This window comes from Bufo gargarizans, chromosome 1 (assembly GCF_014858855.1).
Source record: "Bufo gargarizans isolate SCDJY-AF-19 chromosome 1, ASM1485885v1, whole genome shotgun sequence".
Lineage (NCBI taxonomy): Eukaryota > Metazoa > Chordata > Amphibia > Anura > Bufonidae > Bufo > Bufo gargarizans.
This window is the reverse complement of record NC_058080.1, coordinates 361,131,167-361,146,656: the sequence shown is the minus strand read 5'-3', so window position 1 is coordinate 361,146,656 and position 15,490 is coordinate 361,131,167. Positions and strand designations below refer to the sequence as shown.

The 15,490-nt window shown below is 46.7% G+C and overlaps 1 protein-coding gene across 1 annotated transcript; it reads left to right on the top strand.

Moving 5' to 3' along the window:
* The first annotated feature begins 5,835 nt into the window (after window positions 1-5,835).
* Window positions 5,836-13,030, top strand: RPS15 (ribosomal protein S15). Its single transcript, XM_044269202.1, has 4 exons — window positions 5,836-5,910; window positions 6,712-6,797; window positions 6,881-7,115; window positions 12,880-13,030. The coding sequence occupies exons 1-4, from the start codon at window positions 5,908-5,910 to the stop codon at window positions 12,991-12,993; spliced, it is 438 nt and encodes a 145-aa protein (XP_044125137.1). The 5' UTR covers window positions 5,836-5,907; the 3' UTR covers window positions 12,994-13,030.
* Window positions 13,031-15,490: the final 2,460 nt, after the last annotated feature.

The window sequence follows — 15,490 nt, the reverse complement described above, 5'->3', positions numbered from 1 at the left end:
AACGCCGGATTAAAACAACGCTAGTGTGAAAGTAGCCTAACACAGCAGCACAAGTTACTTTAGAGCAATGTGGTAATGGAGACTGCATACAAGTGCTGTTGATCATTATCCACATCCCCTCATCCTCATCTCTGCTCTACTTGTCAGGGATTATGAACAAGAATACAGTTTATTAGGAGACATGATGTACAGAGAGGAGGGTAGGGGATGTGGATAATGAGCAGCAGCACTTGTATGCAGTCTCCATTACCACAGCCCCACATTACCACATTCTGTCCTGTCCATCATCTCTCTACTTCATATCTCCTCATGAACTCTATTCCCACAGAGATTATTTTGAAGATTTTATCATCTGTATTCAGGATTCTAAACCCTCACAAGTAGGAAAGGAGGGTAAGGCAGAGCTCCCTCTCACTAAACTCTTTCCCCTCAGTCTGTCCTAAATGCTGCAGCCAGGCTCATCTATCCATCCAACCGCTACACTGATGCTACTAGTCTGTGCCAGTCACTTCACTGGTTGCCCATTCACCACAGAATACAGTTTAAACTTCTCACCCTCGCCCACAAAGCTCTCCTGTCACGGATGATGTTGCAGATAGCTGGAGCTTATGAATAAACGTCCGACTGGCTTGATCCCAAACTAAGGAGCATATAGGTGAGCCCTATAAAACCCTAAGAGCTCTCCCTGACTGTTATGCCCATGCAAGGGTCTCAATGGTAGATGATTGCATGCCCATGTACCTAAGACTGTGCGACACCTGAAAACCCTATAATAGTGAGAGGACACGACCACCGGCTCCCTGCACGTAATATGGACGGAGTCAGGGTCACCTAGAATCAAGCCAGCAAGGAAACACAATACATGAAAAGACTTATCTGAGTAAACAGCAGCAGCAGCCTCCAGCAGTGAACACTTCATGCAGGAAGTAGTATAAACCGCAAAGTGAGGCAGTATGGGAGGGAATATAAAGGGAGACAATTAGTCTAAATAGGTGACACCTGGGAGAAGGAAAGGAGATGACAAAGTGAAACCAAAACAAAGAACATCATGCAAGAGGTAGAAAAGGACGTCTGCCAGACCTTCTCACAGAACTGGCGGTGACATCTCCACAGTGCTGTACCTCCATATATCTCCTCCCTCATCTCTATCTACCACCCGACTCGTGCTCTCCGTTCTGTTAAAGACCTAAGATTAATAACCTCCATAATTCGTACATCTCACTCCTGTCTTCAAGACTTTTCTCGAGCTGCACCTACTCTATGGAATACTCTGCCCCAGAATATTAGGTCAATTCACAACTTCTCCACCTTCAAATGTGCCTTAAAAACACATGTTTTCAGGCAGGCTTTTCAAGCTACCTAAAATAACTTTTCCCCGACTAAACCTCTCCCCCTCCAACTACTCTGGCCTAAACTCGATCATCTAGCAGTCCCAAACCCGAAGCAGATCGGCTGGCACCACTCCTGGCAGTTCAATAATGGCTCGAATACTTCTTATCACAATCCTCATAGATTGTAAGCTCTTGCGACCAGGGCCCTGACTCCTAGTGTTCCAGTTGTATATTAGGCGGTTACTTTTGTTTTGTACATGAACCCTATGAATTTGTAAAGCGCTGCGGAATATGGTGGCGCTATATAAATAAATATTATTATTATTATCTTTGGCTCAGAGTTGTGAAGTAATTTGTCCTGTGTGATTAGGACAGGTTTTGTGTGAACTAATAGGATGGCGGCCATTTTATTTCTCCTAATGATTGCTCCCTAGACAAAACGAACCATTATAACTAATAAAAGGTCATTGGGAATATATTTATAATAAAGCAATATTTATAATAAAGCAATATCCGTTGGCCGTGCGGAGGCAAACGGATCCGTCCAGACTTAATGGGGACGGATCCGTTTGAAGTTGACACAATATGGCTCAATTTTCAAACAGATCCACCCCCCATTGATTTTCAATGTAAGTCAAAACGGATCCGTTTGCATTATCATGGTAATGCAAACGGATCTGTTCTGAACGGATCTAAGCGTTTGCATTATAGGTGCGGATCCGTCTGTGCAGATATCAGACAGATCCGCACCTAAACGCAGGTGTGAAAGTAGCCTAAGCCGGCTCCTGATGTTTTAGACAAAAATTTTTACCCTTGGCACTTTGTCATATTTGTTATTTTATTTTTTCCTGACTACAGGACTTTTTTTCTGTACAAAACTGAATAAGCAGCCTTAGGGAGATCTGTCTGTGAAGGTTCTCATTTATCCAGGTCATGGTATATCTGTAAAGAATAAATCAAGGCAACTGGACTTACTGTAGATTTCTTGAAAACGCTTCACTCGTTCTTCCAATGAGCTTTCTCAATTCTGAGTGACTGTACAAGAATTCTCTGGGAATAAATATGTAACTGAATCAACATCTGGTAATTAGACCCAGCATTGGGTCAGAGGTCATTATACCCAGCATGGGGTCAGAGGTGTTGATACCATTATCCTAATTGGAGTCAGTAGGTAATAATGACCTCCCAGAAAAAGGTGTCAAGACAGCATTGTATGTGGCAAACATCAGATGTCTAACCCCCCGCCTCTATTCAAGCTTGGCTTCTCCATTTTTACGTAGATGGCCTCCTTACGTAGACCCAACGCCTAAACAAAAGTTGGACAACATTGTGTACGCAGTCCAGTGCAATGAGGAATGCTCAGAACTGTATATCGGAGAAACAAAACAACTACATCAGCGTATGGCTCAGCATAGAAGAGCCAAAACCTCTGGTCAAGATTCAGTACTTACATCTAAAAGAAACAGGTCACACCTTTGAAGACAGTCAAGTACGTGTTTTGGATAAGGAGGCCGATTGGTACAAACGAGGTGTGAAGGAGGCCATCTACGTAAAAATGGAGAAGCCAAGCTTGAATAAAGGCGGGGGGGGGGGGGTTAGACATCTGATGTCTGCCACATACAATGCTGTCTTGACACCTTTTTCTGGGAGGTCATTATCACCTACTGACTCCAGTTAGGATAATGGAATCAACACCTTTGACCTCTGACCCCATGCTGGGTATAATTACCAGATGTGGATTCAGTTACATATTTATTCCCAGAGAATTCTTGTACAATCACTCAGAATTGAGAAAGCTTGTTGGAAGAACGAGTGAAACGTTTTCAAGAAATCTACAGTAAGTCCAGTTGCCTTGATTTATCCTTTACAGACATAGCCTTAGGCCCCTTTCACACTTGCGTTGTCCGGATCCGGCATAGAGTTCCGTCATCAGGGCTCTATGCAGGAAGAATCCTGAAATCCGTTCAGGATGCATCAGGATGTCTTCCGTTCCGGAACGGAACGTTTTTTAGCCGGAGAAAATTCCGCAGCATGCTGTACTTTTTGCTCCGGCCAAAAATCCTGAACACTTGCCGCAAGGCCGGATCCGGAATGAATGCCCATTGAAAGGCATTGATCCGGATCCGGCCTTAAGCTAAACGTTGTTTCGGCGCATTGCCGGATACGACGTTTAGCTTTTTCTCAATGGTTACCATGGCTGCCGGGACGCTAAAGTCCTGGCAGCCATGGTAAAGTGTAGCGGGGAGCGGGGGAGCAGCATACTTACCGTCCGTGTGGCTCCCGGGGCGCTCCAGAGTGACGTCAGGGCGCCCCAGGCGCATGGATGACGTGATCGCATGTACACGTCATCCATGCGCCTGGGGCGCTCTGACGTCACTCTGGAGCGCCCCGGGAGCCACACGGACTGTAAGTATACCGCTCCCCACTACTACTATGGCAACCAGGACTTTAATAGCGTCCTGGCTGCCATAGTAACACTGAAAGCATTTTGAAGACGGATCCGTCTTCAAATGCTTTCCGTACACTTGCGTTTTTCCGGATCCGGCGTGTACCTCCGGCAAGTGGAGTACACGCCGGATCCGGACAACGCAAGTGTGAAAGGGCCCTTAGGAAGAGTTCACATCACCGTTATTTTTCCATTCTTCTGATGAGTCAGAAAAACAGAAAAATAAAGAAAAGAAACGATCCTGTGCATAAATTGTGCACATTTGGCGTCCGTTTAAGCCATTTCTGTCTGAGATCAATTTTTAGACTTGCATGCAGGATTTTTTTCCCTCTAAAAAAACTGATTTCAGTTTGAAATGGCTTAAACAGAAGCCAAGTGTGCATAACTTTTTTTCTTTATTTTTCTGCTATTCTGATGGAAATAAAATAATGAGATGTGAACTCTCCCTAACCTGGGATCATGAATAAAGGAAAGGGGGATTTTGGTACAGGGAGGCAGAGACCTCTGCTATTCTCAGCAGGCGTTTCCTTCGCCCTGGCTGTTAGGGCTCATGTACACGACCATTGTTGTTTTGCGGTCCGTTTTTCACGGATCCGTTCCGTATCTGAGTTTCTTTCCCTCTGATTTAAGTCTTCTTCTGTTCCGTTATTCCACAAAATATATGCATATGGTTTGCGTATGAGATCCGTTTTTTGCGGATTGGAAACAGTAACTTATTAATCACCAAACACATGAGCAATATGGGCTGGGCATAGCATTTCTACAGTATGGATCCGCAAAATACGGATAAAATACAGATGAGATACGGATGTGTTACATGTGCGTTCCGTGTTTTTTGCAGACCCATTGACTTGAATGGGGCCTCGGACTGTGATTTGCGGACAGTAATAGGACATGCACTACTTTTTTGCGGAATGGAAATATGGAAACGGGATGCACATGGAGTACCTTCCGTTGTTTTTGCGGACCCATTGAAGTGAAGTGAATGGTTCCGCATAGGGTCCGCAAAAAAAGACGGAACGGAAGCGGAAAGAAAATACGTTTGTTTGCATTAGCCCTTATGCTGTTGACCGCTTCACAGCCAGAGAGAAGACAAGCTGTTCTCGTGAGCTGCTATCTACAGATATATCCGACACCTCTGTGTGCCAGCTAAAAATACAAACTGGCACTGGCCTCTTACTGAGGAAATTATACTGGAAAAAATGTTTTTTTTTTCTGTTTTAATTTTTTGTAGTATAACTTAATAAAAACTACATAATTTTAGTATCGTTGTAATCGTACTGATTCGCAAAATGAGATCATGTGATTTGTAGCATAGTTAAGGATCCAAAAAGCCTTAGCAGAACTGCAATTTTTCCAATTTCATCACACATTTCCCGGTTTTCCAATACAAGCTATGATAAAATAAACGGTGCTATTAAAAAATACTTTTCCCGTAAAAATCATATGACTATGTGAACAGAATATAAAAAAATGATGGCTCTTGGAAGGCAGGGAGGAAAAACTAACATGAAAAATAAAAACAGGCGGTGTAAGAAATCACTTGGTCACCTTGCATTGTTTTCACCCAGTGATAGATCATATATATAGTGTTTATGGATGAGCAGCACGCATGTGAAATCTGTACGTTACCTGCAGCGTTATCATATATATATATATATATATATATATATATATATGATAACGCTGCAGGTAACGTACAGATTTCACATGCGTGCTGCTCATCCATAAACACTGCCGCCATCAGTAAACATGGCTGCCGTAAGTGCCCTCATGTACATTTTTTTTTTTTTGAGGATCCATTGTAACAATGCCTAAAAACAGACAAGAATAGGACATGTTCTATTTTTGTGGCGGGGCTACGGAGCACCCATACATTTTTTGATGACCTGTTGAAATATATATATATATATGATAACGCTGCAGGTAACGTACAGATTTCACATGCGTGCTGCTCATCCATAAACACTGCCGCCATCAGTAAACATGGCTGCCGTAAGTGCCCTCATGTACAGCCTACCGAGCCGGAAGTGACGTTTCAGCCTGCTAAATGGAACGCCTTCGGCCTCTCGCGATATTTGCGGCGTAGCTACGAGATCTCTCTCTTTTCCTGCCTTGCTCCTGGACAAGATGGTGGGTGCTTTTCTGTTTGTAGTGATAATCTAATGCCATCCGTCGTTGGCGGCACTTGTTAGGGGCCATTTCTCGCGTGTGACAGATAAGTCTTTTCATTGCAGTTCCAAGTGGCAGGTTATGTGCCAGCGAGGGAAAGCCAGAGATTACTGGGGGTGTTTGCTGGGCCCGGGCGATTGTACTGTTCCAGGCTCGTGTCTTGTAACTCATGCTTACTGCCGCCTGCCTTAGAGAGATAGATGGGTCTGGTGCTAAGATGCCCTCCTCCATCAACCCTCTGCCTGTCGGAAGATTAGTTCTGGTGCAAGGCTGTCCACCATGACTACTGGGCAGACACTAGAAGGCCCTGTGTCTGGTATGTCATGACTTTACTGGGCAGACATTAGAAGGCACTGGTGAGGGTCTGGTATGTCATGACTTTACTCACTGGGCAGACACTAGAAGGCACTGGGTCTGGTATGTCATGACTTTACTCACTGGGCAGACACTAGAAGGCACTGGGTCTGGTATGTCATGACTGTACTCACTGGGCAGACACTAGAAGGCCCTGGGTCTGGTATGTCATGACTTTACTGGGCAGACATTAGAAGGCACTGGTGAGGGTCTGGTATGTCATGACTGTACTCACTGGGCAGACACTAGAAGGCACTGGGTCTGGTATGTCATGACTTTACTGGGCAGACATTAGAAGGCACTGGTGAGGGTCTGGTATGTCATGACTTTACTGGGCAGACACTAGAAGGTTCTGGCACATCAGGAAATACTGGGTGACAAATTAATGGTAACTTCTGTTTTATGCAGGCGGACGCTGAACAGAAGAAGAAGAGGACCTTCAGGAAGTTCACATACAGAGGTGTGGACTTGGACCAGCTGCTTGATATGTCCTAGTAAGTAACCTTCATGCCTGTATGCAGCATAGCGTTCTTGGCTTTGTTTTCTTAGGTGGCTAATATTTCTGCTCCTTCTGCAGTGAGCAGATCATGCAGCTGTACTGTGCCCGTCAGCGCCGGCGTCTAAACAGGGGCCTGCGCCGCAAGCAGAACTCTCTTCTGAAGCGTCTGCGCAAGGCTAAGAAGGAAGCTCCTCCCATGGAGAAACCAGAGGTCATCAAGACTCATCTGAGAGACATGGTCATTTTGCCAGAAATGGTAGGCAGCATGGTGGGAGTCTACAACGGCAAAGCCTTCAACCAAGTTGAAATCAAGGTTAGTGTTCTGGGAATACCATGGCTGTTGCTCAGTATATTGATGTAATGCTGAACTGCATTTCCCAGCAAGCTTGGTATTATTTTTCAGTATGTACACTTTATCGCCTGGGTGGTGTTACACCCTTAGGCTCCATTCACATGTCCGCAAAAGGGTCCGCACCCGTTCCGCACCCATTCATTTTCTATGGGCTCGGACGTGAAGCGGATCTCCACTTCCACGTTTGCGGAGCACGGCCCCTAACGTCCGGGTTTCCGCCCCGAACTTCCGGTCCGCAGCTCCGCAAAAGATACAACATGTCCTATTCTTGTCCGCAGCTGCAGACAAGAATAGGCATTTCTATAGGGGGTGCCGGCCACCACGGACGTGTGAATGGACCCTTAAACCTTGAGTTGGAGCCGTGGAGCTACAACTTAAGGGGAAGATGTCACCGCTCCTATGCAGCCCACTGCAAACAGCATAGTATAGTGACAGACGCCCTGATTTCAACGGGATGTCACTTCCGGGCTAGAATTCAGTACTTTTTCAGCACTGACAGCGTGAGATATGAGTCCGAAGAGACTTTTGGTTCCACCACCTCCCAGTCACTGGCGGTTTATTTTCTGTGATGTGTAGTGATGGACAGAAGGTGGAGGAGAGTGGGGCCACAGGACTCATCTAAGTACTGGCACGCGCTGAGGTTCACCTAGTTAGTACTGTAAATGTACTGAATAGCAGCCCACTGAAATCGGGGAGTCTGTCACTATAATATGCTGCCCTCAGGGAGGGCAGCATAGTAGGTGACATGCTTCCCTTAAAGGGAGCCTTTCACCAAAATTGGACGTTACACAGTGCTTACATGTGGCTCTAGCATGACTCCAGTGGTACCTTTGACTTTCAGCAGCTCAAAAACGCTGTTTAATCCATATGCAAATAGGGCTTGCAAGTGCCCAGGGCCGGGGTTCATGGTGTAGGTGCCCAGGCCGCTCTGTCACATTACTCCTCCCTAGCCTTTTGCTTGTCCCGCCCTGTTGAGTCATCCCCAGTAGCGTCCGAGATCCCGCGCATGAACAGTTCACCGCTGGCCCGGGCATGAGCACTGTGTAATGTGAAAAAAAGGCAGAGCGGCCTGGGCACCTACACCATGAGCCCCGCCCCTGGGCACTTGCGAGCACCATTTGCATATGGATTAAACAGCGTTTTTTCAGCTGCAGAAAGTCACAACAAAAGAACAAAGGTACCACTAGAGTCATGCTAGAGCCACATGTAAGCACTGTGTAACGTCCAATTTTGGTGACAGGCTCCCTTTAAAGTACAGAGTAAGGTGTCTTAGCCCCTGTAGTATCATGCTGGACCTTTTAGGCTACTTTCACACCTGCGTTCAGGTGTCCGCTCGTGAGCTCCGTTTGAAGGGGCTCACAAGCGGCCCTGAACGCAGCTGTCTGGCCCTAATGCATTCTCAGTGGAGGCGGATCCACTGAGAATGCATCCGCCTGCCAGCGCTCAGCCTCCGCTCCGCTCAGTGAGCGGACACCTGAACGCTGCAAGCAACGTTCGGGTGTCCGTCTGGCCGTGCGGAGGCGAGCGGATCCGTCCAGAGTTATAATGGAAGTCAATGGGGACGGATCCGCTTGAAGATGACACCATATGGCTCAATCTTCAAGTGGATCCGTCCCCCATTACATTGAAAGTCAAAGTCTGAACGGATCCGCTCAGGCTACTTTCACACTTAGAAATTTTTCTAAGTTATAATGCAGACGGATCCGTTCTGAACAAATGCAAACGTCTGCATTATAGGAGCGGATCCGTCTGATGAAACATCAGACGGACCTGCTCCGAACGCTAGTGTGAAAGTAGCCTTAGTTCTACCGCGCGATTACCATTGATATAGATGTGAGTCGTATTCATTCCTGTCTAGCATTCTGCAGTGGTTCTGTTCTGATGCAGATTTAGGCTACATGCACACAAACTGTTTCCGTGTCCGTTCCGTTCTTTTTGTGGATAGGATGCGGAACACATTCATTTCAACAGGTCATCAAAAAATGTATGGGTGCTCCGTAGCCCCGCCAAAAAAATAGAACGTGTCCTATTCTTGTCTGTTTTTAGGCATTGTTACAATGGATCCTCAAAAAAAAAAAAAAATGGATGGCATACGGTTTTTTGAGGACTGCAAAACACATACGGTTGTGTGCATGTAGCCTTGGTCAAATACTACTTTGCTTGATGGAAAATGGGTTGGACAAGGCAAAAAGACCTACATCCACTGACCTGTAGTGTTATTGGGTGATGGAAAGTGGGACATTTGGCTAACAGAACGTAGCTAGTAAAGACAAGTCAATTCTGCAGCGCAAACGTTTAAAGGGATTGTCCAAAATTAAAAATCTTTGACAAGCCTGCAATAACCTAAAATGTTGCTGGCTCCGTTCACTGCAGCACTGGACCAGTCCTCCTGGCCCTACTTATTTACAAACTGCAGCTGGGACATTCCAGTACATGACATGTGACCTCTGTAGCCAATCTTTCGGAGGCTGAGGACAGAGATTGGCTGCAGCAGTTACATGCCATAGACTTGCACGTCAACAACACTTTATGCACAGTGATCCTCACTGCAGTCAATCTGTCCTTAGCATTAGACCACTGAGGACAGTGATTGGCAGCAGCAGTCATGTGTTGTATGTTGGCACTTCCCCAATGTTTGGACTAGACCAATGCTGTAGAAAAGGGCGAGTAATGTGAATTATCTTATTATGCTGTTGCAGGTCTAAGATTAATTATTGGATACAACTCTTTAAAGGGGTTATCTAATATGAAGAGTGGCCCAGACAAGCCCGACCCAGGTTGGGGGTGATGCTTACCTGATCCCTGCTTCTGGACCTGGGCTTGTGGGGGAGTAAGTCGCTGCAGCGGTCACGTGTGCCCCTTTCCTTGGCGAACACTGAGGCCGGGTTCACACATAAGCGTACCCGATAAGCGCTGTTTACAAGTGTGCATATCCGGCGTTTACATACGTGCGAGGAAACAAGCGGACGCCCCTTGTCGCGCGTTCCCGCTAGGTCTATGTGTGGGAACGCGTGACAATGCGCCCCAAAGAAGCTCCTGTACTTCTTGGGGTGTAGGGTGTCTTACAGTGCGTTCGTACGCGGTGTAAAACGCTCAGGTGAGAACCATGCCCATAGGGAAGCATTGGTTTCTGCCTTTTTGAGCGTTTTACAGCGCGTAGGAATGCGCTGTAAAATGCTCAGGTGTGAACCCAGCCTGAAATTAAACTCTTCACTTCAAGTAGTTCCATAATCTATACATCACCTATCCACAGCACAGAGTCTGATTGCCTGGGTCCAGAGAACGGTTTCTCTCCTTAAAGGAGTTCTCCGGGAATTAAGAAAATAATGCTTAAAGGGAACCTGTGACCAGGTTTATGGTGTCCTAACTAAGGGCAACATAAATAAGTGACTGATTCTCTTAGCAAAATGCTGGGTCACTTTCTTTCATTGACCCAGTCAATCTGCCAACATCTTGTATTAAAAATCTCCAGCTGATAATGACGAGTCATGAATATTCATGAGCTCCTGACTCTCCCCGCCCACCTGCTGCTGAATGACAGTTATTGTCCATATGAATCAGCAGCAGGTGGGCAGGGGAGTGGCTATCCACAGACCCCCACCCACCCCATAACAGTGCCATCCACAGACCCCCACCCACCCCATAACAGTGCCATCCACAGACCCCCCATTGTACAATTAATAGAAAATAGCGGGGAGGGACTGGGAGGAGGAGCTGGGGGCCGGTGCGTTCACTGTGCTCCGGCCCCCAGCTCCAGTAGTTATAAAAAGTGTGCAATTAATACGGATTCTATTCATGAGGCCTCCTCTACGCACATCCTACTCACAGGGCTGTTCTGGCCGGCCGGGCAGACGAGCGGCAGCGTCACGACTGACGTCATGTGCCCGGCCTACTTTCTGAATGAAGGAGGCGGCGCAGGCATGTGACGTCAGTCGTGACGCTGCCGCTCGTCTGGCCGGCCAGCCAGCACAGCCCTGTGAGTAGGATGTGCGTAGAGGAGGCCTCATGAATAGAATCCGTATTAATTGTACACATTTTATAACTACTGGAGCTGGGGGCCGGAGCACAGTGAACGCACCGGCCCCCAGCTCCTCCTCCCAGTCCCTCCCCGCTATTTTCTATTAATTGTACAATGGGGGGGGGGGGGGGGGGGTCTGTGGATGGCACTGTTATGGGGTGGGTGGGGGTCTGTGGATGGCACTGTTATGGGGTGGGTGGGGGTCTGTGGATGGCACTGTTATGGGGTGGGTGGGGGTCTGTGGATGGCACTGTTATGGGGTGGGTGGGGGTCTGTGGATGACACTGTTATGGGGTGGGTGGGGGTCTGTGGATGGCACTGTTATGGGGTGGGTGGGGGTCTGTGGATGGCACTGTTATGGGGTGGGGGGTCTTTTAAAAGTATTTGGGCAAAAAGGCAGTTTCGGTTTCGGTCAAAGGGTATCCTGAATTTTTGGTTTCGGACCAGAATTTTCATTTCGGTGCACCCCTAATTATAACTAATGTAAGGTATTTGGGAATATATTTATAATAGAGTAATATTTAAGTATTTTTCATTTTCTTGATTCTCGGAGAACCCCTTTAAGTATTTATGGCATAGTGTCGATTTTACACTAGCAGTGATATCTGGACAGCTCAACACTCCATTTATACTACATTTTTATCAAATTGGTAAGAATCATGTAAAGGTAATTCCAGTTTTGTGATATTGATGACCTATCCTCACGATCAGTCATCAATTTCTAGACTGGTGGAGGTCCAACTCTCGGCAGCCCACCAGTGAGCTGTAGCGTTTGTGTAATAGAGGTGTTGTATTCGAAGCTTACTGCTCACTGTCTCCATTGTAGTAGTGGTGCAGTGTAATTACAGCTTCCTCTCCTGTTCCCTTGAAACGGCTGTAATTACCCTGCACCACCACAACAATGTAGATGGCGTGCGGGTAAACACTGGAGATAAAACAGCTCTTGCACTAGCGCGGCAGTCCCTTCCAACAGTTGATTGGCAGGGGTGCTCATAGTTGTACCTCCACCAGCCTGAAATCCCAAGGATGGGTCACCAATATCATGAAACCAGAATACCCCTTTAAATAAGTTAGCACTGTCAGGATCTCAGAGATGAGGGCTGCAGATCGAGCCGTCAGAGCGGCTCCCTGACGAATTCTGTGTGAGACAGAGCAATTGTCTTTTATATTTAGTGAAAGCTGTAGAGGAAGAACAGTTGACAATTTCTAATACAGATCAATTGAAGAAAAAATTATTTTTAGCCCAAAATGGGTAAAATGCAATAAAAAAATTAGTCTCCAAAGGTGTCCATAGCCTGTAAGCCACACTGCTCCGTGCCACACCATACTTCCTCTAGGTGGGCAAGGTGCAGCGGATTCTTATTGGTTTCCTTGCATTGTGGTTCTGTAAAATGTCAGATTTCACCAAGAACCATTACACCGATGCAGTAGTAAATGTGGGCTGTTTTGATAGATCATACATCTGACACATGGTTTAAAATCTGTCCACTTTATATAAAATTGGTATAAATATGTGCAAATACTCAACTTGAGCTGTCTGAGACCTATTGTCTTACAGCATCAGTCCACTTTTAACTGTTTGTCACAACAGCACTCTGGTGAAACATCTGATGTGTCCCCAAAATGGGCATGAATATAACACATTGAAGTGTATATGGCAGTCTTGTACTTCCACAGACTCTTACGTGTTTTTACTTTATTTTGCAGCCGGAGATGATTGGCCATTATCTGGGGGAATTTTCCATCACTTACAAGCCTGTAAAACATGGCAGACCTGGTATTGGTGCCACTCACTCCTCCAGGTTTATTCCACTGAAGTAACCTGCTCATGTTGTAAATAAAAGTGGTTTTTCCAGTCTCCTGTCTTGTTGTCTTTGTTGTGCAGGTAAAAAGTTTGTCTGTATGCTTATTTGTAGGCCATGTTAAATATATGGAGGTTCCTTTCTTAGGGTCTTGGTTATCAGCTTTAGGTGGTGGCTAGGCCCTTGAGGACCACTGACATGTCAGACAATGAACACAATCTGTCAATTGTGTGTATACTGGCAGACTTGATTGCAGTGGGCCCCCTAGTGATCAGCTTGTTTCTTTGGCACACAAACTGGAAAGGTGCTACCTAGACTGTGGATAATCCCTTTAACCAGGGGGGGGGGGGGGGGTTGTTATCCTTCCTACCCTATAAATGGCCTATGCCCCTAAGACTGATGAAATGGGTAATGCAGCTGGTGGTTACCTCACTATGGATGGCGATGGCCATTTCTCCTCTCCTTACCAACGCTCCATATGCAAGTGTTGGCAGAAGTTGCAAGACAATATTGGTGCTTGCTTTGGCAGCTCACACTTCAAAACTGGTAAGTAAACCATGCATGTGTTTAACCACCTCAGCCCCCCTAGCTTAATTACCCTTAATGACCAGACCACTTTTTACACTTCTGCACTACACTACTTTCACAGTTTATTGCTCGGTCATGCAACTTACCACCCAAATGAATTTTACCTCCTTTTCTTCTCACTAATAGAGCTTTCATTTGGTGGTATTTCTTTGCTGCTGACATTTTTACTTTTTTGTTATTAATCGAAATTTAACTATTTTTTTTTTGCCAAAAAATGAAATTTTTCACTTGTAAAATTTTTCCCAAAAAACGACATCCATATATACATTTTTCGCTAAATTTATTGTTCTACATGTCTTTGATAAAAAAAAAAAGCTTGGTGGGTAAAAAAAAATAAAAAATGGTTTGGGTAAAAGTTATAGCGTTTACAAACTATGGTACAAAAATGTGAATTTCTGCTTTTTGAAGCAGCTCGGACTTTCTGAGCACCTGTCATGTTTCCTGAGGTTCTACAATGCCCAGACATTTCGGAAAGTAGACACCCTAAGGTATTTGCTGATGGGCATAGTGAGTTCATAAAACTTTTTGGGTCACAAGTTAGCGGAAAATGATTATTATATATTTCCATAGCATCATCACGACGGCATACAAGGAGAGATTGACCCCTGACCTCTGTAGGGGCAGGAACAGAGAAAGGTTAAATACCCTCCTCCCAACACCAGTGTTTCCTGTCCCTACAGAGGACAGGGCAGAGAAAGGTCTCCCTGTATGCAGGGAGATGAAGCTAGGAATTCAGCGTGGATACCTTAAGAAATCGCCGGCATCCTGCATGGCGTCCCCCTGCCCTCCCGCGGTCCAGTACTAACGCTGGGCAGGGGTGTGGGGCTCTACCTCGTCCCGATTTTCGGGGCCTGTTCCCCGGCGCAGTCTCCCCTCCGGCATCAGCGGCAGCTGGGTGCGCGCCGGCGCATATGTATGACGTCACGCCCGGCCACCCGGAAGTGACGTCAGTGGCGGCAGCATGGAGCCTAATTTAAAAACCGAGGCCTGCTCCGGACAAACGCTCCCAGGATCGGTCCCCCACTGTGCGGTACCCTTACCTTTTGGGAAGAAGCGACCGTGTCGGTACCGGAGCGGTCCCCCAGAGCTGAGCCGCCGCCAGCACTGCTAACTGTGAGTCTCCTTCGGGGGTATTTATGAATGGGTCAGGGAGTCTGTTGATCCCCCTCTCCCACGATGATATGGGGGGGGGGGGGGGGAGAGGAGGAGGAGGGGGCTCTTGCTCCACGCTCAGTGCAGCTACGGCAGGGCGCAGGCCCCTACATCCACCCGCGTGCCCCCCCCCCCCTCACCCTCCTCTTGGTGGGTCATATTCCTTATACTTGCCGTTTCATCTCTTTTAGGCAAAAGAAACCCCGAAAAAGATGGGGAAGTCACTCAAATGTGTCTCCTGCTCTAGTAGACTCCCTGACGGCTACCCCAAAAAATTGTGCAAACCTTGTATCTCAAATATCGTACGGGATGAGGCACCCTCCCTAAAAGAGGAATTAAAAACTATGATTCAGGAGGAGATCCGTTCCTCCCTGGCCCACCTGTCCGCTAATCCCCCCGATTTGCCGCAACCAAAGAAAAAGCGGGCTAGATCCCCATCCCCCTCTGATATAGAAGTCGTTGCGGAGGAAAGTGCCCACTCTGTTAAGTCTTGGGAGGAGGGGGAGAGAGTCTCTGACTCAGACGACGATGGACGTAGATATTATTTTTCTACGGAAGAAATATCCGACCTTCTGAAGGCCGTAAGGTCGACCATGGGTGTGGAGGAGGTACAACGTACCCATTCGGTACAAGAGGAGATGTTTGGGGGCCTGAGGGTTAAGAAGACCCGTGTGTTTCCCATCAATGAAAACATTAGGGATATGATCCTTGATGAGTGGACAGACCCAGAAAAACGACTGGGAGTCCCGGCAACGTTCAAAAATAGGTTACTATTT